This window comes from Balearica regulorum, chromosome 3, assembly GCF_011004875.1.
Source record: "Balearica regulorum gibbericeps isolate bBalReg1 chromosome 3, bBalReg1.pri, whole genome shotgun sequence".
In the NCBI taxonomy this organism is placed as follows: Eukaryota; Metazoa; Chordata; class Aves; order Gruiformes; family Gruidae; genus Balearica; species Balearica regulorum.
This window is the reverse complement of record NC_046186.1, coordinates 8,610,388-8,634,509: the sequence shown is the minus strand read 5'-3', so window position 1 is coordinate 8,634,509 and position 24,122 is coordinate 8,610,388. Positions and strand designations below refer to the sequence as shown.

Sequence of the window (24,122 nt, the reverse complement as noted above, 5' to 3'; positions counted from 1 at the left end):
ATCTCAACAAAGATGTCCTGAGTTTCTTTAGCTTGGACTATAATGAGATCTGAGAGGCATATACAGAAAATAGAACCAGCTTTCTCTGGGCTTTTCGCAGTGTTTTAAAAGCTTAGAAAAAGCATTAATTACACTGTTTACCAAGTGGTTGAATTTGTAGGACGTTAAAAAATACATTTCCACCTCTGCTTTTCTTCTGCTTGTCAAGCTGCCTTTCTCTTATATCTCAGCTTGCTTTCTCTGCCTGTCTGTCCTGCCCAGCATTGCATCATCTCAGCTCACTCTGGTTTCTGTCGTCCTAGGTATGATACGATAACCAACCAGTGGGAGACTATCGCTCCTCTGCCAAAGGCCGTTCATTCGGCTGCTGCGACCGTTTGCGGTGGGAAGATCTACGTCTTCGGTGGGGTGAACGAAGCCGGCAGAGCTGCGGGGGTCTTGCAGTCCTACATCCCTCAGACTAATTCCTGGAGTTTCATAGAGTCTCCGATGATCGGTAAGGAATGCGTGGTGTCAGAGTAAACCTCTGTTACAACAGAAGTCTTTGTGCTACAGGTATTTCAATGACTTTGCAGAAAGTAAATGAGTTGGAGGGGTGAGGGGAGATATGTTTACAGAGATTGACAGGAAGGCATGGTATATTATACCAGAGAGGCAATTATCTGGATCTTTACTGAAGGCAATTGTCACTCATTAATACAGCTAGTTATCACTAGAAGTGATGAGTTCAAAATAGAGGAGAAAGGAAAGCAGTTATTACGTATGGACAACTAGTAATTTTAGATCCAAAAAATGGCAAAGTGCAGTGAAACTTCATACTGGCATCATGTGTCGCTCCATGCAGTTTTACACCACCACTCAGTTAATGGATTATTACTCCTGGCTTTGTTAGAGTGCCGCCTGTCCTGTGGGAAATGGCAGTCATTCTTAACAGGGATTTATCAGTGGTGTCCAAAAGCATATGTGCTTCAGAGGCTGAAATCGAGACATGTAGATTATTAAAACTGTGTTTATTGGTTTGTGATGTCGTCGAGCTCACCAAACATTTTACAGAATAAAGAGGAAGACAAGAGGCCAAACTTTCCAACGTACAAGCCAACATCATATGTGCAGACTTCCTTCCAAAGTTAAGATGGTGTTCAGAAGATTGCAACTTATTTGCTTTCCATGGCAATTTGCACCCTGAGTGTTTAGACTGCTTTTGGAAATGAGGTTTAGCGTTCAGCTTCATGAGGATGTTACTGCAGGGTGACAGCCAACCTGGGCCACCTGCTCGGTGCTGGGTGGCTGTGGGCAGCCTTCTGTCTGGCTGTAAGGTGCTCAAAGAAACAGCGCTTATACAGTCATCACAGAGAAGCTGCTTTGGGTTGACTTGCTTTTGCATCCTAGAATCATAAAATCGTAGCATCATAGAGTGGTTTGGGTTGGAAGGGAACTTTCAAAATCATCTAGTCCAACCCCCTGCAATAAGCAGGGACATCTTCAACTAGATCAGATTGCTCAAAGCCTCATCCAACCTGACCTTGAATGTTTCCAGGGATGGGGCATCTACCACCTCTCTGGGCAACCTGCTCCAGTGTTCCACCATCCTGAACCTCTTAGTCACATTGAAACTGTGACACAAGGTGTTTCATTTAAAAAGAATCATGGTCTCAGTATTGAGCCTGGTAGAGCAATAGGAGTAGCCAGTAATAAATTACAGAAGTACAGTTCTAAGGTATTCAGGTAAGGCCTAAACATAGTCAGAAAGCTAAAATAAGCTGCTCTTCTTATTACAGCTTGTTACAATCATTATTAGATCAGGTCATGAGGAGTTGGTACAGCCACGGCTGTAGCCTCCCCTGTGCAGCCAGTGCTGCTGCTTTCCGACTCCCTTGCTGCTGTTTGTGTCCAGCCTAACATAACATGACATGCATATGATGCAACATGAAGCGCCCAGCGGGAGGGCGTTAACCGGCAAAAGTCATGTTTATGTAATACAGCGGTGCAAACAACCCTATTGCCTGGCTTTTTCCATCACATGGCTCCAGCTGCTGCTGTTCATTTAATCCACCGACTGACAGTATGAGGTTTTCCTGTGCTCAGAGTGTATTGCAAAAATAAATGCATTATGCAAAGAGGTATTCCTTTTCCTTACCAAAATAGTACAAGTGCCATAGGAGCTAAGAAATCATTCCCTGAGCTTGTTATACTGTCTAGCAGGCATCAACACCACGCGTGCTTGGAAAAAAATCATCCAAACCATCCAGAGTTGGGTTTGTCATCCATTGTTCTAATGGACACGTACTGTTATTTCCTAACAAAAATACATGAAAGACATCGGTGAAGGTAATAGATGGTATTTATATTTTGGTGTAAGCAAAGTTAATTAGTTAAGCTGAAGGCATAAAATACATGATGAAATGCAGAGTTGCTGTGTGTCTTTGTTGGGAAATGTATAAAATCAATTTATTTGCAAATAAAGTAAAATAACACAGAGCCTGAAAAATTGCACCCCGGTGGAGAATGTCTGGGAAACTGAACTGATGTGATGCCTGATCATCTAACAGGCTGTGGGAATACTGGAAATATACTTTAATTTCTCCAGCTCTGCAAGAACCGTAGTATCACCTGTGTTTGTAAAGTATCCCTCAAGAACTGGATGCTATGCCAAGTGCGGTACAGTCAACATTTATCTAAAACAAAGAGGGAATAGAAGGAGTCTTGGGGTACTTTTTACAAAATGGAGCCGAGATAAATGCTGGTACGATCAGTGCTGGGGTGCCTTTGACAGCCTCAGAGCCTTTTTCTGTTGATTTGTGAATTCTTAAGGTGTCTCTCTGAGCTAAGTCAACTGAGACATCTTGACGGCAAGTTGTGTTGGTTAAGGTCACCCCAGTGATCAGTGAAACCTGTTTGACCTCAGATAGGACAATGGATTATTTAAAAACACTTCAAGCATGCTCAGATATGCAACTGCAGATGCACATGTTGAAAGTAGCCGAGGTCTGTGGAGGTTTTTAGACCAATCATACCTGTTTCAATTCACTGTGGTATTTTATGATAGCGAGTTGAACACAGCATGGCAGGCATTTGAACCCAACAGGTCCATCTCTTCCAAAGCATCGTGTGCCAGCCTGACCCAAGGCAACACTGGTATCAGCCATGGCAAGGGGGGGTGGGGGCGGCAGTCATTTTGTGGCTAATCTGAAGGGAGGTGAAGCAGGCTAGATACTGACACCCTGTCTGTGCAGAGGACGTACAGAGTGGGGACCAACAGCACATCCATGCAGCTCAGCCCCTGCTCTCTTCTGCTTGGATTTCTCCTAGGAATAAACAGTGAATTCACTGCCAGTTTCTATTTATTCTTTAGCCTTCACCTACCAGGACGTGTTGGGACATGGATGCCTGCATGCAGTAGGTAGGACACTAGGCCCACCAACACGTTACACATGAATACTTTGATAGTCTTTGGGCAGGTGTTGATTACACACATCCGTGTTTGGAGAGGGTCTTTCTCAGTGTCCCGTCCTTTGCCTCGCCTCCATCTTCCCCACCTTTGGAGCCAGCAGATGTTCCTGCAGCAGCACAGCCCCCAGCTTGATGTTACTGGAGTTTCCCAGGGCTTTCACATTGCATGTTTTTTGATAACCCACCTTGCACATCCCCTTTTTGTGTTTTGAGCTCTAAGAAGTTTGCTGGTGTTGAGCCAGTGTCCTACAAAAGTAAATGAAAGGGCTACATACTTGCAGCACCTGCTTTTCCATTTCTTGCCAGGCTGTCCTATATAGCTCTGCTAAAAATGTATTTCATGCCCAGCTTCCTGTGGTTTGTCTCATTTAACAAGATGGCCATAGACATGCTGAAGTCAATGATTGTAAGTAAACTTAATTATCTTGTCACTGCCTTTTAGTTCACTTTGTGCCTTCATGCCAGGGCACTAAAATAGACCTTTTTTTGATACCTTGAACAGTCAGTGTCTGTATCGGTGAAATTACAAGTTTTTATTAATGTTTCTGGATTGTAAGAAAAACAGTGTTTAATCATCACCACTCTTAAATTTTCAAATCTGGTGAGAATTATGGGAACACAGAAGTCAAAAATCTATGAGCATTTCTGGTTTCTAATCCAAATATTTAGTTCCTAACCATACCGTTTAGTCCTGCAGTCATATGTCCAATCAAAAAGTGGAACAAACAGAGAGAGCTAAGAATGCAAGAAATATCTGGAAAATGGCATTAGCAGCATCTGTGCATTTTTACTGCACTGTTCCATGGCTTATTTTGGTTAAAATGCATAATCATTCCCATTGATTTATTTTTGGACTTTACTAGAAAAAATCAGGTGTGTGTCTTGGCCTGTCCCTCTCCCCAAGGCCAATAGTTCGGTAACTGTGTCAGGTTGGCCAGCTCTCACCTAGAAGTCTCAAAGTAATGAGTGTTTCATCTCATCCTTTAATGTATTTTTCTTCCCATGACTAGTTCTTAGTGTTTTTCCCACTTGCAACCTTGAATTTTACTTTCCTTTGCCTCACCCATCTCTCCTTGAGTGGAAAAAACAATTCTGAATGGAGGATATGGAACTGGTTTTTCCACTCCTTGATGCGTCACCCCTCCACATACTTACTCTGTCCTCTACCCAGCAAAGTCAGTACTCTTGTGTTTGCCTTTCATCAGATGTCCTCCCCTTCACTTCCTAGCTCCACTTCATCTCAGTGGCCATGCTTTTTCTGACTCTCTTCAGTTCATCAACATTTTGCCCATAAATGTGATGCTGAAACTGCCCCACGATGGCACGAGTGATCCCCGCCAGACACACAAAATACGGTGTTCACAATTGAAGAGGATCAACTTTGGGGTCTCTGAGGAGGGTTTGCTCGAAGATCATTGGGAAAACCATTGGACTGTTGTGTAGTTAGGAGGAATCAGCTGGCAGGAGAGCACCGTGCCAGGAGCGCTGACATCTGAGACGCTGCTGTTAATTGCAGTATCTGCACCTTGGCCTCACAAGCTATGTTAAGGATCAGACTGCAGTCTCCCGGCGGCTGAGGGATGTTATCTTACCCTTTACTATGTCATTCTTGAGCTTGTCTGCATAGTATTCAGGGAGGGGAAGAGGCGCTTACTATTAAAATAGATTTAGTTTCTATTAACTAGTCTCCTTTCTCCAATCATCTGCTTCATCATGTGCATCAACCCCCCCGCCAGCCACCCGTGCCTGCAGGGACACCCTTTGGTTGGCATTATATTTGGACTGGTGGCATGCCCACATTTCTTCCTCCTGATAAAAATGTTTGACTAGCTTGGTTTTAATAACCTGTTTCCATATGAAGTGCTGCTGCCATTCATTTTAATGCCACTTCAGGCTCTGACCGAGTGCTTTACTGGAAGGCAATGTAAGATCTTTAGGCAATCGTGGAAGGGAAAGCAGAACTGTGCTACTTGACCATGTAATGTACTGAGAGATACGAGAGCCACGAGACACATCACAGACAGCACGCTGTCGTTACTAAGTGAGGAGCACACCCGTGGGTTAAATTATCAACCCCCTGTGAAGTACGCCCCCGGCTCAAGGGTTGGCATTGAGTGCATGCCCCTTCCCGCAACGACCTGTCGCTAGAATAGAAATACTTGCATATTTTCCTACAGCAACAGCAAAGGAGAATGATGTTATGATGTTATCCACTCAGAGAGAAGAGTACCTTTTATCTATTATTTCCTTTACATTTATTGTGCCTTTTAATCTCAAGTGTGCTTGCTGTCCTGGACAAATCCCATTTAAGATTTTCCAGCCTGAAACGGATTACTATATCCAACAGCTCCAACACTTGAATTTTGGAGGGGGAAGGAGGCTGGTTTTGTGTTTCCATGCTTCCTCTCCCCTTTCTTTTTTTTTCCTCCAGCAGGAGGTATTTGAAATACCCAATGTCCCTCTGACCCGTGGGAGCTCATGTTTGTGCCCAGTAGCAGTGACCAAAGCGCCCAGCCAGAACGTGCTTTTGCAAAATGAGGCTCCCCAACCAACCACCTTGCACCATGAGCATGTTAAGGACTTAGAGCAGCGACGGAAGTTGGAGTCTCCTGAGTGTTTGCATGAGGTTACTGAGCCCTGGGAAGGACAACAGCAAGGGAGGAGTGTGGGTAGCACCTGGGATGAAGTAAGGTTAAAAACTGAAGGTGGTCATCCACACCTAAGTAACAGGAATGATGGCTTGAGTTTTCCAAGCTCCCTGTGTCTGTGAACGTTTTCTGCCTCCATGGTAACAAAACAAAAATAAACCCCACTGTTTTCTTTCTACCTGTCTCTGGAGGGGTGTCCCTCGTGTCTTTCTGCCGTATCTTCATCAGGATCAGGAGACTGCTGTGAACTTCTCCCTTCCTGAAAGAAACAGCAGAGGTTTCTCCGTATCTTAAGCTTACTTTGTACTAATTTATGAAATTGTAGCTAAAGCCAAAAGCAGTAAAAAGACAACGGATAGGTGATGTATTGAAAAAATAGATGAGAATCAAACACGATTGCCTCTTAAAAAGAAAGAAAAAGAATATCAGACTGTCTGCCATTTGAAAAGAAAAAAAAAAAGTCATTGTAAAAATAACCAAGGGGTTTCCCTCTCTTACTTTAACAAAAAGGAATGTGAAGCCAGTGATTCAGTCTCCTGAGAAGTCGCTGTTTCTGCCTTGAGGGAGCCCCAAATAATTTCCCTGTGAGGTTTGGGACCTGAGTTCTTTTTTTTATGCGAGAGTTTCATTATCCTGCAAAATAGTGCTAGTCGAAGAGAGAAAAAAAAACAGGAAGATGTGATAATTAAATATGGAAAATTTCTGATGAGTGTCTTAACTGGAAAAAATGTCACATATGCAAGTCTGATTTGGAAAGGGATGCGAGACGGGTTGTTAGGACAGATAAGTCTTTCTGATGAATTACAGTGGCTTAGTGGCACTGAGAAGAAACTGAATACTCCTTGTTCTATTTTCTGGATGAATTAGTTTCTTCCCATCTGTTCCCAAGGATCAGTGACATTTTCCTAATACATCCGTAGTTTTTTGACATATGCCTGTAGATACTCAGGGTAATAGGAGCCCAATTTTAACCCATAACATGTTTTGTCTGTTTTCATGCCGGGTGCTGCACCCCTGGGCACGCACCAACGTGGGGTGAGATGAACTGAGCCAGACCACCCCATGGCCATGCTGGAAGAGAAGCAGACACCAAAAAACCCATTATTTTTCTTCCAGTTTAACCAGTTCAAACCCCAGTTAAGGCAATTACCTGTCTTCTGGAGATGTTCATCAGCTTTTGCTAAACTCATATCAAATTAAGTCGCTTATTAAACATTTAATGGAATAAGGTGGGTTTACAAGAACCTCAGGGTTACAACGCCAGCTATGCAAGAGGTAAGCAAATGCCGATGGCTTTAAGCCCATCTCTTTCTGTGTTCGTAAAAGGACACAGTCATAGTGTTATAGATCTGGGAGGAACATACAGACCCCTTCAACGTTATGGAAAGGCTGTTAGGAGAGATGTAAGAGTGTAGTAAAGATGATATCGCATCTCCTCTCCAGCACTGCCTGCACTCGGGAGGAGGGTTGCAGGGGCTGAAGCCGGCAGGACTGTGTCCAGGCTGATTCTCTCCTGGAGACGGAAGAGGATCAACCTTTTCTGATTATATAAAAATGCAGATTTTTTGGAGAAGTTTTAATATATAGCTACATATGGATAATTTTTATAAGTGTCCCCTGATGCCAGGGTAGCCACCCAGGCTTCACACTTCAAAGGACTTAGGCTCTTGCTTCTTAGCAAACTGGTTGTAAGGCTTATTTTTACTCAAATAAAGCAATGTATTTTCCCATCTTTTGTTCCCAGACACTGCTGATTGGTTTCACTGAAATGTTGATTAAAAAAACTGTATCGCATCAAGACAGACACCATCGTGAGAAATTTCAGCCCAACTGGCTCATATTTAGTAATGTGCATATGGCGTGCTAGCAGCATACGGGACAAGTCAGCTAATTAAATTAGAATTATTTTATTTGATAATTTATGGTTACTTTTACCAATATTTCTAATAATGGTGCAGCTAAGACAAGAGTTTTAAAGCATTCTTGAAAACTCCAATTGAACGTGACTTAGGATAAGGGATTTGTTTAATTTCAAACCCCAACTTCACAGACTTCATTGTTAAAGCACAACACCACTTGGAGGAACTTCACACGTCGGAAAATAAAAGTGCAGGTGAATTTATGAGACAGGTGAAGGGGGGAAAAAAAAAAGTCGGGTCTCAGAAAGTCTTCTGGATTATGTGGTTGACCTTCCCACAAGCAAAAGCAGAATACAAAAGAGAATCAACTACTGGATATTATTAAGGGTGTCTCTGTGCTGTGGGTTTCTTCTGTACTTAGCTGCTGCACAGGCATGGGAAGCATCTGAGTTAAAATTTGCAGCAATTCAAAATTCTGAAACAACTTGACATCTTAATTTCATGTGTAAGAGTGGAGCTTTCACGGTGACTCCATTAGGCTTCAGGAGAGGATAATTGTACTTTTACCAGTTTAGAGGGAGGTGCGTACTGGGGGATGAAGGACTGATGAACTTTAAAAGTGCCTTTGAGAACTTGGAGAGAGAAGAACAAAACCAGGAAAGGTTTCCTCATTTTTCTTTCCCTAGCCTTGGAGGTTTAGAGAAACGTGATTTATCTATAAATAAGGGGAATGTATAAATAAAAAAACAGTCTCCGAACCTGAGCCTAAAACTGATCTCAGTGTTGCTTTCCATTGACAGATAACAAATATGCTCCTGCAGTCACTCTCAATGGGTTCATCTTTATTCTTGGAGGAGCTTATGCACGAGCAACCACCATCTATGACCCAGAGAAAGGCAATATTAAAGCAGGTCCCAACATGAACCACTCCAGGCAGTTCTGCAGGTGAGAAAAACCATTAAAACTCAATTACTGGTGCCTTAACATTTTTTGCTGATAAATAAGCTAATGCTACCTAACAGTGAAGGGGAGAGGGGAATGGAGGTCTGTACCACCTGGGGGGGTTCCTCATCTCTTTTTTGTGTGTCAGGGATTTCCCAAAAGTGCACATCCAGGACCCTGCTATGGGTCATGTGTCTCTTCACCTTCAGGCACGATGTATTGTGGGGAGGGACATGAGTTGGGCTCCTCCAGCAGATTACAGGAATGATGTTTTCCTCAGTTTGCCATGTGTAACCGGAGGATGATAAATGCCTGCTGTAGGAGAGACCACCGTAATGTGGAACATGTTTTTGCTAACTAGCTAAAAGATCCTTGAAAGAAAAAAAAAGTACTGAGTAAGCACCAGACACTGATAATAATTATTATTTATTATGTGCTTTTGATTGCTTTTTGGGCTCGCTTCCCTGATCCCAATCACGGGTTTAACAAACTTCCCGAACTGGCTGACAAAAATAAAACTTGGCACCCATCACAGGTACTGGCAGAACTTAAAGGGCTTTTAAAAAGTCTTACGTGGCCGTTACAGAAAGACGGGCTTGTTCCAGGCTCTATACAGTGCCAGCCCCTCACGGAGCAGATCCCCGTGCTGGGGACTGGCCGAGCTATTGGTTTCACGGGGAAAAGCCATCACTGGTCCTCAAATGCTGCCGGGGGTGCTGGGTGAGAGTTTATTTTCGATATCCAGTGCAGGAGTGTCTCGAGGCACTGAGCAAAACCAGGGCAGAGGGATTGTTCCAGGCGAGCACCTGAGTAAAACAGCGGCTGGGGTGGGAGGAATAGCATCGATGGGGCAGAGCTGGGCCCACAACGGACCCGCATCTCCCAAACGCTCAGCCCACAGCTCTGCTCCTTGCCTCAGGGATCTCCCCAGGCCACATCCTATGGCTGAAAAACACCTCCGTGATTTACCTTGCTGCATTTGACCTTTTACTTTGGTGCAGATGAGAAAATCGCGTTTTAAGAAAGCATGCTCAGTTTCTCCTTTTTTTTGCTGTTTTTGGGGGGGTTTCTCGTTTTTTTTCCCTTTTATTAATTTAAGGAGCGCCCTCTCTTGGCTGCTGAAGCATATTTTATTGTAAATAAAGGTGTCGGAGCAGCCGGCTCCATCCCGGGCAGCTGAAGCCATGTGCATCCTGCACTAAGGTCAAGTCTTCTACTTTAGCAGCAGGCAAAGCAGGATGAGGAGGAGCCTGCAGTGCTCAGACAGCTGCTAATGATATTTTTCTCCTGAAAACCAGAAATAAAGCATACGATGCAGCTCAGAATTAGAGCCCTAGCCAGTAAAATAAAACACGAGGGACTTGCACATTTGATACATCCCTGCATCGTCCCATAGAGAGGGATGAACTGCTCTTTGAACATTTCTGTTTTGTAAAACATAACAAAAAAAATCTGTTAATTATCTGGAATACACTACAGGAGAAATTGCATAGCCATGGTGATTTCAACCAAGGGCTGCTGGCTGAGCATCTCACCCGAAAACTTCCCAAGGTTTCTAATGTGAAGGGATGCTTTGCTCTGCACCCTGCAGAAGGGAATCCGGTGGGACACCTTGTGAGGGACCAAGGAGAGTAAACCGGTGACCTAAATATTAGCTGCTGCTTAGGCACCATAGTAAACTGCCTTTGCTTAAGTAGAATATGACACCCGTCAGTAAAAAGTAACTTCAAACTTTTATATGACATTTTTTTCTAAAGCCTAAAGCAACAGTGGACTGGAAACCTGCATTTATAGTGGGAGAGTCACCAAAAAAAAGAATATTTCAGTACGTCCCAACTGGATGCCAAAAAAGGCACAATTTCAAAAATTCTTAAATGTGCTGGGAAACCGTCAAGGAAAAATATTTCAGCCAAAAGGAGATGCAAAACCTATGACAAAAACTAAATAAATCAGTATGTATGGAAATAGGGAGGTTAGCAGTAACCAGTAGGTTAAAAACTGGCTGCTGCTCCAGGAGGCTGAGGGCACCAGTGAAGTACTAAGGGCTAACAGGAGTGAAAAGAAAGGCACTTCAAACCTTTTGGGATCGAATTTGTAATTTGAATCAGTTATAAAACCATTGCTGATGAGGGAGCAAAGTGTAACAGACTGATCAGATGGATGTTTCTCATCTGTATTTGGAAGGGAGCAGGAGGGTTTGGTTCTATATTCTGCTGTGAGGGACCAAAAGCGGTCGCTGTTGGCAGCAAGGAAAGATGTGAACTCAGAAATTAAGTTCTCAAACCAGGCAATCCAGCTGTCTTAGACATAGCCGTCTTTAGAGACTTCGCTGAGAAGCTGATTGCACCACTAATGTTGATTTTTAATAACTCTTACAGTTCAGGATGGCTCAGGGCACTGCCAAAGTGTTTCCGTATTTTGAAAAGGTGAAAGGGAGAATTTTAGTGCAGCAATTAATTTTGCAAAGTACCAACATCAGGCTAAGTGGCCTCACTTAGCCTCATGTTGGTCCTCTGCAAAATGCCAGAGTGGTTAATTTGGGATTTCATCAACAAATAACTAGACGCTAATAATATAATGAACAGCAATCAATGTGCTTTCCTGGAAAATGGGTCTTGTTAAACCAACCTGTTGTCTTTTGCTTTTTGGGGGGAAAACTGTGTCCTTTTGTTTTGTTTTTTAATAACACATGCCTGGCAGCTAAAGCCAACTGCGATGCTATAATATACTGTGATTTCTCCAAGGTATTTGGCTGGTATTATATGGAATTAACAAGGCACGCATTAGAGAGATTAAATCTGCTTCGCTGACAGATCTCAAAATGTAGTTGTTAATGAGGAGATATCATTGAGCAAAGCCACCGGTAGCAAGCACTGATTCCTCTTCAATGCCATGTAATATATCTACCAACAATCCAGGTAATAGAAAAATCTCCCCTGGTAAAGGCTGCAGGTGGCATAACACTTGGTGGGTAAAAAATATTACAGAAGGAGCTATTTTAGGCAGTTATCTGCATGTCTCAGTTAGACGGTCTCAAGCTAGCAGCGGTATTTTAAATGCAAAGTAATAGATGGAGGAAGCACAGTCATAGCAGCCCTCCTCCCCTTAGAAATCAGGCACTGAGAGGAGGACATAAAGGAGGCCACTCCGAGCTACACAACATGAGCTCTCATCGCAATGCGGTGGATAAAAGGTCAATGCAATATTGGCTATATAACATGAGCGCTAACACCGAAATGAAAACAAGTTGAAGCTGGGAAGAGAGAGTGCTGCTGCGTACGGCGTTGGTGAGATGAATGCAGGTCTTGGGTCCACGCATCAACATGTGGAAATATCAGCAGAAGTTCAAAGGAAAGCTGCAAAAATGACCCCAGGTTGCAAATCCAATCTTTGACATGAAATTTAAGGAGTTTATCAAAGAAAGGCTGAGAGGTGACTTGATCACTGGGAGCAAGTGGAAAAGCTTTCAGTCTCTCAGACAAAGGCGTACCAGGTTACGAGGGCTAGAAAGTCAAGTTACACATCTCAGCCTTGAAGTGAGGCACTTTCCCCACAGCAAGGATAATTAAACAGAGAATCAGCAAGGGAGGGGGCGAACTCACCAACACTCCGTGTTTTTAAAAGGAGATTAGATACATTTCCAAGAGAGATGCTGCCTGGGGAAGAGTCCATCGCCTGCGTGTACACAAGCTCGGATTAACTAAGCACAGAGATCTCTTCTGACCTCAGTCTATGAATCTATAAAATCCTCGTTCTACTCATTAGCATGGATCACAAAAAACATGGTTTAAGAGCAGCAACATAAACAACTTAAAAATTAACTGCATGCTATTGATCTCCTCTCACCAGGAATCACTCGATACCGAATTTGCTGGGAAAAACCTTGACCGCATCATTTTTATTTTTATCTGCACTGTTTCTACATGTTAGTGACAAGGGAGTGTGATGGCTTTGAGCACAGGGAAAAGAAATGTGTGTGAAATTCCCCGTGTGTGAAAAATTAAAGGTTCATTCAAATGGCTTTAATATCAAGTTAAATTACTTTTAATGAAAAATGAAAAATAAATGGTTCAGGTCTCCAGCTCACAATCAACAGAAGAGCAACTTGAGCATCATTTTCAGATTAAGGCCGGCCTGATGGAAGCCAGTAAGAAATTCGTGTTGACCTAGAATTAACCCTTTGAGGGACGGCGCCAAATGGGCAAGGAGCTGTAATAGACCTGAAGCATTTTAAAATTCACTGAGAGTTCACACGCAGGTCTTGAACATCTTCCACGCCATGTGTGAGGGTGAGGGAAATATTTGACATTTCCCAAACGTCAGACAAGCGTGTCCTGTTTGCCACATGGACCCCATCTCGGTATGGCAGCCCCTGTTCACTTGTGGGATCCCTGGAGGCGGCAGACAGCGGCCGACGGGGATGAGGAGCTGGGACGATCACTCCTCGCTCTGCCGGACACCCCGCTCCAGAAGGACTTGCAAAGACATCCATCCCCGCCGGCGCTGGAGCGTCCCCCCTTTGCGGACGGGTGCTCTCCCCTCCCGCAATGCCCTTCAAGGGTTTATTTTTCCACGAGGAAAAAAAATGAATGCGTTTCTGTGCATGATTAAAAATTCCATATTCTGCTTGCTTAGGATGCAGGCGGCGTGCAAACAAGCGTGTGCTACAGAGAGCCTCCACGGGGCAAGAGCGGCAGCGTGATGGTGCCAGCAATAATTCCAGAGCAGCTAATTTAGTACCAGCAATTCCCAGCAGACACCAGGAAAGCATTTTCTTCCTCCTTCTCTGACTGTTAACCAGTAAGATTTATTACATGGTTCTGCCAAATGGAAATCTTTAATAAAACTTCGACTAGAGCTGTACAGCACAAAAACAGGATCGGTTTGTGGATTTATTTTTTTCTATTTTGTTTTTCCCTCCTCTTTTTAAATAAGCCCTTGTTCTTGAACAGCGAAGCATGGTGACTTAACGACTAGGCTTTGCTAATGTACAGCACCAGCCACAGACTCCCCCACCTGATTCCTTTCCTCGTTGCAAAGTTCATGGTAACTCCAGGCACTGGAAGGGGTTAGAGCGCAGCCTGTTTGGACGGATATTCCCAGACGAAGCTATTACAGAGCACGCTTCCTTAATGGCCTCGCGCTTCTCGAGCCCGCAGATGTAAAGGCAGGTCTGTTCAGCAGGCAGCGTTTGCAGCTGGAAGTGTTTGTGGTCCAGAAGGGAAAACCGAAATCTTCAAGCATATCTGGAAGGAGACACATGGCTGGGACCGTGCTCCACGGACAGCAGATGAGAACTGCCACACCAGACTAACAGCAGTAATTTCTGTAGCAGCTTATGACGTGAAGGATTTTGGTGTGCATTAAAGCGGAACTGATACAGACAGAGCACTCGGGCCGTTACTGATGTGCGACGGACTTTGGAGTAAAACATTGCTGGTTTTCAGCAACGAGTACCGATGCCACATGATGGTTTCGGATCATTAGCAAGGGGAAGTGCTCACGGAGTAGGGGAGAATATAACTGGAGCTTGGCCAAAACACCCACACTAATGATCCCGCTCCAAGAAGTGGCATGATATCCTCCTAACTGACCATGACTAATCTGGACCCTCGTTTATCCATCGCATTGTAAAGATGACACCTCTGGCAGCACAACACGGCCACCCGAGCCCGAGCTCCCTCAAACACAACCCGGCTGCAACCAACCACGCAGGTTGTCAGCACCACTACCAAACTCAGGACAACACTTTGGCTCCCACGGAGACAGCGGCGATGCCTTTCACTTCAGCGGTGACCACCACCATGCAGGCTTCACTAAAAGGTCCCCGGTTTAAGCAAAAGCTTATGGGGTGCTTGCGGCTCTGCCTGGCGCCGCGGAGAGCCACTTCCCGCCGTCGCCGGTTCCCTGGCAGGCTTCTCTTACCCTAGCGCTTACTCAACCCAGTTGAGGAGCATCGTTCAGTTCCACCTCCAGTAAAGCCCTCTTGAAATCTTAGGGCAGGAAGGAAATTCATCCACTAATAAATTCAGGGATTTTTTTTTTTTCTTATAAGCAGATTCTGTGTCTATCTAAGTGATAATATTTAATAAACTTTATGGAACTGCTCCAAATAAATTAGTGAGCGTGTGTGCATGCATAGGCAGGAATGAGGAGGGAGAAGAGCTTTGTTTGTGGACTCAGAAGATATTAAGTTTCAGGGAATCAAAACAACATGCTAATTCAGCTGTTTCAAATCTCTTTTAGAACCCTAGACATTACAATGTAGGAATTTTTTTTTTCTTTTTTTTAAATTTCCTGATAAGACTGATGTGATCTTTAGGACTAAGCAGGAAATTTTAAAATAATAATAATCAAAATGAACAAACTTTGCTGGTAGTCCCACTGCTCGGTGCTATGTCTAGCCATCACAGCTGGGAGAGAGAAGGGCTGGAGCAGGAGCTCCCAGGCACTTGGCCTCAAACACCACAGAAAAGAGGCGCTGACATTCTCTGCTTCGGGTTGCTTCCAAATTACTGCCCATCAGGAGACTTTCAGTATATGACATTTTTGAATCAAAAATGGGGGAGGGGGGGGTGGTCTATACCACTCTTGGTGGGAAGGTGGCCACCAAGCAAGGCTGAGCTGCCTGAGCAGGACCCCAGCTGAAAGCACCACCAGCTCGTGTGTGCTGAGCCCTGGTGCTCCACACCTGAGCTGGAGAACAGATAGGTTTGCTTACGTGTGATTAAAAAGTTCATTAAAAAGCAATCCAAAGTCAAACACAGCAACAAAGGGAAATCAGATCCTAGGCTGCAACTGCAGGGGCATTACTAGCAGAGACAGAGATGTGATCATCCCACTCTGCTCAGCACTTGTAAGGCTGCACCTGGATTACTATGTTCAGTTTTGGTCCCCAGAGTTCAAAAAAGATACAGACGGACTGGAGAGGGTCCAAAGGAGGGCCACAAAGAGGATCGAAGGGCTGGAGAGCCTGTCCTACAAGGAAAGGCTGAAGGAGTTAGCTCCCTTCTCCCTGGAGAAGAGAAGGCTCACACAGTATGATAGCACTTAAAGGGTGGCTACCAAGAAGATAAAGGCTCTCTCTTCACAAGGAGCCACATGAAGAAGACAAGGGGCAATGAGTAGAAGTCACCAGGAGAGGTTTCATCTCCATATAATCACCAGGCCTTGGCACACCTCAACCTTGTTGGGATTTTCTTGGGCGCGTGATTCATAGCTTTGTGGAGGTCAGCAGATGGACCTGACTAGCAGTGGCAGTGTCGGGGGACAGTCACACCGTGATCTCCTGACACTGCTCGTGGTTTGGGCAATCAAGGACGCCCTGGCTCCTCGGGTGACTTGGCTGCAGGGCTATAGGTGAAGCCTCTCTAGTAAACGGCAGTAATTACCAGAGGAGTAGAAAGCAGGGTCGTTAGCCTGCCGGGTAATAATTTGCAAAATGCTGAAATGTATTTTCCTGGAAGGAGTGGATGAAGTGACCTCCATTTCAATGCCAATTACCTTCACCCCGCACGTGCTGCTGGAGAGATGGAGGTCCGGCTGCTCCTTAGCTGGGGAGGTCGCTGGTCCCAAAGCTGCCAGAGGGTTTGTGTCCCCGCAGCGCGGCTCTGCGGCACGGAGCTTCCTTCCTTCCCAGGCTGTGACAGCCTGTAATCATTTTATCTCTCAGGATTAATGGCACCGAGCAATAAACTCACATCCTAATTATTGTAATTATTTCTTTCTTTGTACGTCAGCCTTGGTAACGATGTTTTTACAGCTGATAGGATGGAAGGGAGGAGAGAAAAGAAATATTGTCACAGTAATGAAGAGCAAGCAATGAGCATAGTCCTTTCCAATCACTTTCCTCAAGGTTTTAGAGCCCACTTGAGTTTCCTATTCCCTGAGGTCCCTGAAATTAGCAGTGATTGTCCTAATACCACAAAGTAGCAGCAATCTAGGACTAAATTCCTAATTGATCTTAAGTACCTACCTGCCGCTTTAGCCCCGGAGTTGCCTGAATGTCTCCAAAGTCCCCTACACACGTAAGTACCAGCTGCGTTCTTAGAGCTGCCTATTTCCCGAGAGCAGGAGCAGCTCGCTGTTTTTCTTAACCTCAGGCATGACTCACAAGCAGAGTGTTTTGCCAATCTTATCTATGGGAATTGCACACGGAGAGGGCAGAAGCTACTCTAATCACCATTTAAAATTCATACAGAGGGTGGAATTCAACATCCGTTTCTTCCCCAACGCATTAGCTCCGTGATGGGGGGCTACGGTATTGAGCTGCTCGTCCCAGTCGCTGGGCAGGAATTTCTTTCAGTGCTGTGGCCCAGGTGCTGGAGAAGAAGAGCAATGTCTGCCCACCCGCTGTAACCCCTAGTCCTGAGCATGGGCTGGGGACAAACACAGACCCAGATGGTTTCAGGATGGTGTGCTTGGCTACTCAGCTGCTCTGCGGTGGCACCAGCTCTGGCCTGGAGTAGCTGCTACTAAACATGCCCCAGAGAAGAATAGTAATAATTTCTTCTAGTAATAGAAGAAATGTGGGCAGCTGAGAGACTACAGAGGAATTTGTAAAGCACCTGTGTCCCGTTTAGACGCCTTAGGGGATACGGGGCACGTGAGGCCAGACTTCAGCTGGGTGGCACGCAGCCAGCTGGGAAGGGCTGGTGCTTGCTCAGCTCCTGTGCACCTACAGCATGGATGGAAAGGTCTCAGACAGGGTCGTCCCTCTGTCCATCCCCTTCATCCCCTCCAGAGCAAAAACTCTGTGCAGAGCAGGCTCCTTGGGTGATGAGCAGCAGGTATTAGACAGGTCTCAGCTGTCAGTGGTAACAGCCGCTGAGGTCCTCTTCTCCTATTCTGGTGTGAGGCTACACCAGTAAATTAAAACTTAGCTGAGGCCATTCATGAGCAGTGGGCCTTGATCATCAGCACTGATGGAACAAGCCCCAGGCTCCATACAAGCATTTCTTTTAATTACTCATTATTGATAGTTCTGCAGCCATATCTTTCTTGGGGATCTTTTCTTCTTTGTTTGAGGGTTTGTTTGGTTTCAAACAAACTTCAAACAAACTTGTTGGGTGAAGTATTTCACCCAATGAAATTGCTAAATTAATCCACTTGCTTTTTTTTTTTCTTTGGTCAAGTCTTGTGTAGGGGCACTTTTTTAATGACCGGATCAGCATTTTATTAGAGAACGAAGGCAGCAAAGCTACTCCGTACCATAGTCCATCTCTGGCACCGGACCCTCTTCCATTTGGCACATCCCAAAGCATATCCCAATTCGAATAAGCTTCCATTTCCTTCAGCTTCATTATTAAGAAAACCAAGTGAAACACAAACAGCAACCGCTGCCCCAGGGCCCCCATTTCTAAACTCTCACCGGGCTGGTTGCAGCAGCCCCTCCACCACATCAGGACTGTTTCGGGTGGGATGGGACCTGCCTCCCCAGCCGTAGTTGCAAGCTGTAATTCCCAGCCTCTCTCGCTTTTCAGTAGTAACTTGCTCCAGTACAGAGAGGGGCTTCCCACCCCACAACAAGCATCTGAAGTCCTAAACTGTGGTTTAATTGGCGCTTTTGTCTGATTCACTGGGTCGGCTGGTCCTGGCACCTCTGCTCCCTCGTGGCCGAAGGGACCTGAGCCCTGGGAGCAGTCCCTGCCTGGCAGTGCCTCTCCGCCGCCAGCTCCGGCTCCTTCCAAGGTGGCTTGTTCTCTTTCAGTGCCGTCTTTCAGGATGGCACTTGCTTTACTCAAGTCTTCGTTCTTCCCCATTTCTCCCTGACGTTTCAAAAATAATTACCAGTGGTTCAGTAAGTTCATTAGCAAACTCCCTCAGGACCCTGGGCTGTGTATCATCCAGCCCTGCTGATTTGTGGATAGGCTCTAATCAAGTGTTTCAAGTCTCTCTCTCCTTCCTCCTCCTTTCAGATTAACAGTTATTTTGACAAGATTCTCATTATTTCCTATTTCCTGGCAGTACCCAGGGACTAGGCTTATTTGAGTCCTCACTGTTGTCATTGTGGGTTTATTTTTAACCTCAGGCTCTGCTTCTCCACAAGGACATCGGAGTTTTGTGTTCTTCAGAAACACGTGGGTTTGTCAGTGCCATTTTAGTCTCAGTTCATCCTGGGTCTTCCAGCGCACTCTTTTGCCTTTTATCACTTTTCATTATTCTTCTTCCCTCTGCTCCAAAATTAGCCAGAAGGAATAACTTTGCTTTTACCCAGCCTACAGGGTTACTACCCTTCTCCACATTCTTAGATCTAGGCCACCTTCTTGGCTGCAATTAATTTCTCATTTCTTCTCCCTCTTTTTCTCTGGTGTGTACGCACTCTCCGAGTTTTCCTTTTTCTTCCCAACACAACCATCTACGGGCTGTTCTGGGAAGGGACCCCAACCACCAGAAAAAACACTGCCAGCCCTACCCAGCTTAACAGCATCTTTAAAATTTGGGGGGCCAACCTGGGCTCCCCAGCAGATGAAAAGTAGAGCTGCCCCCACCTTTGGCTTCCCCACACACAGCAGGATGGCAGCACAGAGAAGATGGCAGCCCTGCATAGGCTTTTCCCGCCCAGCTGCCTCTGTCATCCTTCTGCCCTTTCCAAAGACACACATGGAGCCCAGCCCCTCGTTGTCCATCTTCATTAGCCCAAAGTGAGTGTCACGCCCTGCACGCGACTGCTGGAGAGGCCAAGGGCTTAAGAGGAAGGAGAGAGGAGGAAGAGATGAGGCTGAAGGGCAATTTATCTTTCTAATACCTTTCACACCTATGCACCCTCCCTCCTGTCAAGGGCCTACAGACCACTGGATTAGCCCAGCCCCAGAGATGTTGGCAAGTCAAACACTTGCAAGAGGTGTCTGACGTAGAACATTTTCATTTTTAAAAAGAGTAAGGGTTTTTTGTTTTCTTTTGAGGCCAGCATACAGCTCCCCTGCCAATCCCTCAGCTGCACGTCCCCCAACCAGCAGATTGGGGTGCCCTGGGTTGGCTTTGGACACCACCGCTCCCGGGTGCACAAGGAGAAAAGTCAACAGGACCTCCAGGCTCTGCAACCATGGAAGGGGCTGAGGCAACAGAGCATTTATTGGAGGGTTTTTATCTCCCGCTTCGCAGCATTCACTGATAATTAGAGGAGTAACTTGAAGCATGGGGTTATGTTTGACACTGCCCGAGGAGGCAGGGACTTCAAATTGCTTGGACTGATTTGCGTGCGCATGGTGTTACGGGACACGTTGTCCTGCCACATTTGCTGCAGATGCCATACGTGGGCTGGAGAAACGTCTCACTTGGACAAATTTTGCTGTTTAAAGTAGAGACAACATTTACCTACCTGGCAGGAGCACAAAAAGGATTAATTTGGGGAGAGAGAAAGGAAGAGGGAAGAGAAATACCCACGCAGCTTTATAGAGATAATGCAAGGTGTATCCATAGTTTACACCTTGTTACAAAATACTGGGTTTGTTGTAAGCCTAAAAATAAAATTATTGGGTAAGACGACTAACTAGAACTTTTTTTTTTAATGCAGTGCTGTGGTTCTGGATGGAAAAATTTATGCCACTGGTGGGATCGTTAGCAGCGAAGGACCTGCCCTGGGAAACATGGAAGCCTACGACCCTAAAACAAATACGTGGACACTTCTACCAAATATGCCCTGCCCTGTTTTTCGACACGGCTGCGTAGTAATCAAGAAGTACATTCAGAGCGGCTGATGGTACCCAGGAGCTGGATGGAGAACTGTTTGTACCTGTTGAAAGCGGGCAAGAAGAATACTACTACTAAAGAAACAAAAGCAGCAAAGCCAGCCAGTGAACATATTGCTCTAAAGTCTTGAATAGTGTCTACATTGAATGTAGAAAAATCATCCTCACCTTTTGGTGAACAAGGAGCAGAGAGCTCCGTGCTATGTAAGATATTGTAACTTAATAATACGAGGGTGTCACTAGATGTTATAGTGGCACTTGTTCTGGACGTCGGCTTTTGGTCAACCCAGGTGCAATAGAATTTCACATATTTTTTAAGCTGGGGAAGAGAGGAGAAAAAAAAAAAAATCTGCATTTTACTTCTAGAGCTCAAGCTTGATTCTTAAAATAACCATGCAGATTAGTTTTACTATTACACTTTAGGCATCAATCTATTTGAAAGGTCAAAGTGTCCTTACCACTTTGATTCCTACATTTGTTTTTAACAAATACATGCTTTTCAATACCAATGACTGAGAGAAATCTTGTGTGACAGATGGCTTACGTTGATGTCAGTCTTCCATCAGATCAAACGAATCTTTCAGTTCTCTAGAGCAGAGCCCGGGGGGGAGGGGGAGGTGAGGTGGGGACTGGGGAGAAGAAGAATAGCCATTGGTAATAAATTCCATGTAAAATGATAAAAAAAAAAAAAAAAAAAAAAAAAAAAGGTCTGTTGGGCTGGATGAGTTTCTGCTCCCGTTGATATATGTGTGGGCGCGTGTGGCCATGCCCATGGCAGGGAGGGGAGGCTTCTGTCCTTTCCCTCCCGGTTTCTGCCAATGAGCGAACTTGGCAGTGCTCGATTCCTGTAATGCAAAATGAAAACAGTTTCGATTCCAGAGGTATCCTCCTGGTAAAACCGCTCTTCATTTCTGATTGGGATCACGTGAAAACACAGCGTAGTGTGGGATTTCCACGTTTCAACCAACAAACGGCGAAAATGCCTCCTGTTGTGGCTGTGCGCTCGGTTTTGGCTCTCAACCAAAATTCCTTACGTTGGGATATACACCACTATCTTTTATGTAAAGTCTGAGAAGATTTTATTTTCTTTTATTTTTCAAGTTTTCCCATAGGGGTGGAAACCTTATACTGCTCTTATTTACAGATTTTAAACACACGAGTTTAAATCCCATGGTAGAAAAACACGTAGACTTAAGCCCAGTATAAGAGACTTACAGTGATTACTGTGTAGAGTTGTAAGTATATGCACAGCACAGGGGTTATATTTTTATATATATTAAAATATTGTCTATCCAGAGAGCATTGTGATGTGGAAATTCTTTATAAATTTATACATAAAAGGATCAAATGGGAGATGGACCGGGTAACATAGAGGGCGCGGGGAAAGAATCTTAAAATTCACATATAAGAAGTAACCCCAAGCTAAGGATTGTCTGATTTCTTTCCAAGTAGAGGGAAAAAAGTTGCCATACTTGCCTTTGCAGACTCAAATCCCAAATGCCATGCCGGTAATTCAAGAAGGAGGGTCCTATATGGGGCGTGGGTGAGATCTTACAGTCAATATCTAGTTGAATTTCATACCAAATACACTAGCCTTTTTATACTGAGGGAGGTCTGCCTACAGCTTTGGGGAAATCAATGCAGATGGTTAGCTAATCATCTTATTTTATTAATAACTGTTTATAAAATAAAAGAAAAAAAATGAAATTTGTATCTTGCAGTATTTAAAGAAAAAGTGCTCAAGTCAGCTGAGTCAAGCTATAGGGTGACTCAAGTCTCTCATTTTGACAGTGAGGTTCCAGCCTTTGTTATGCAGTTGTTTTATTTATTCTTTAAAGAAAAAAATAATAATAAGCACAACAAAATTATATACTAGTATGTCATTTAAAGTATTTATGTCAAACAGGGTGCAAGTGTGAACCTAAAGATTGGAGCACAAGTTTCTAACTGCCTGGGGCAGGACTAATTTTAGTGTTGGTGTGTGTCTACCTCCAAAGGAGGTGCTACCTGTCAACGAGACCTAAACACATTCAACATTTCCAGTTTAGCTTATTTCTTCATTTCTCACACTGGAACAAAACTGGCTATTTCTGTGAATAATATTAAAAAAACAGGGTTATCTGTAATGGTATTGTATATAGTTTATGTTTACTGTTAAGTTCTTGTTATATTATAATAAATATATTTATAGATCTAGATTCAGCATCCAGATTGGATTAATTTTGTCCCAGCTGACCAAGAAACACCACTGCATGAACGGTGACTTCAGGTTTCATCCCACCCACGGATGAAAATGTGTTCATTCCACCCCACTAGCTTCCCTTGCAAATCCAAAGGTGTATTGCTAATACTTAAATGCTCAGTAGATTCCAAAGCACTTCCACTCTTATTTCAGAAAAAATTCTTAGAAGGGATTTCAGAGTTTATTCAGCAAGACTGTTTCTTCTTCATCTATTTTCCCAAACTTAATAATAAGTAAAGAACAAAAGGGCTCAAGATAGTGTAGGAAACTATCTTGAAAAAAACACTGATAAACAGCTTTTGTTTTGTTTTAAATGAAAGTTAGGATTTGTACTGCCCTGCTGCTGAGATGTCTAGAAGATGAAAGCCACTTTTGCCCGATGGTCAAAATTCCTTCGTATCCAGAGCGGGAGCTCTGTACCTCACTGGACACATCTTTCAGGGAGCGCTTAAGCGCAACTGCGCGTGGTTTCTTTGATGCTTCATTAGGGTGTCATCGGGTAGCTGTAAAACTGGAGATGGAACAAAGAAGAGCCAAATATAACTAGTCTCAAATACCGCCGCAGTGGAACATTTCAGCTGGATCTTAGGAGGTGGTACCTGTTCTACAGATTAACAGAAAGCAGCTAACACACATCGACATTGTCTCCGGTTCTTCTGGAGTACATCTATGCAAGTATTTAAGAGCGTGAACTGCAGTTTTTAAACATTTTAGTTTAGACTTAGTGGCTGAGGTTGAACAGCCTGTGAAGATCACCAAAAGCCTTGCAATTCAGTATCGCACAACCACGCTGCAGTAATCCAGACCAAGAGGAATGAGTTGCCAACCTTTTCATCAAGGCTCTGCAAAGATCTCTTACTCAGCACTAGTCAATAATACTTGGTAGGATGAACAAGACACAGGCTATTTGCTTTACTTGTATGCGGAAATTATTTTAGTTCCCCTCTGGGAAGTTGGCTGAGCGCTTTTGCCAAATGAATCATGTGCACATATCTGCTCAGAGATTTTTCTTCTTAAAAGCTTTAAGAAATTCAGGGGACGGGCTGGTTCAGCAGCCTGGTAATGATAAAACCTCTTTTGTTCACTGGTTTGGTTCTCCCCTGGCTCACCTGGGAAGGAAAGCGATCTCCAAACGGGGCTGCTTGCTGCGTTCAGGTAATGGCCTACCCCTGGCAATTTACTACACGTCATCCACCTTTCTCCCATCGTTTCATCCAGTGGCAAACACATGGTACTAATAAAACCTCAGCAACCCCGAGTTTTAATTAACTGCAGCTAGGTGTTAAGGCTG

At 44.4% G+C, this 24,122-nt stretch overlaps 1 protein-coding gene across 7 annotated transcripts in view; it reads left to right on the top strand.

Annotated features, from left to right (window-relative positions):
- Positions 1-22,787, top strand: part of KLHL29 (kelch like family member 29) — a 412,753-nt gene extending 389,966 nt beyond the window's left edge. For all 7 annotated transcript variants that reach the window (XM_075750512.1, XM_075750509.1, XM_075750508.1 and 4 more), the window contains 3 exons: positions 303-496; positions 8,758-8,902; positions 20,415-22,787. In XM_075750512.1, the coding sequence (XP_075606627.1) occupies positions 303-496; positions 8,758-8,902; positions 20,415-20,598 (523 nt within the window). In that variant the 3' untranslated portion in view covers positions 20,599-22,787. The remainder of the gene's footprint in view (positions 1-302; positions 497-8,757; positions 8,903-20,414) is intronic.
- Positions 22,788-24,122: the final 1,335 nt, after the last annotated feature.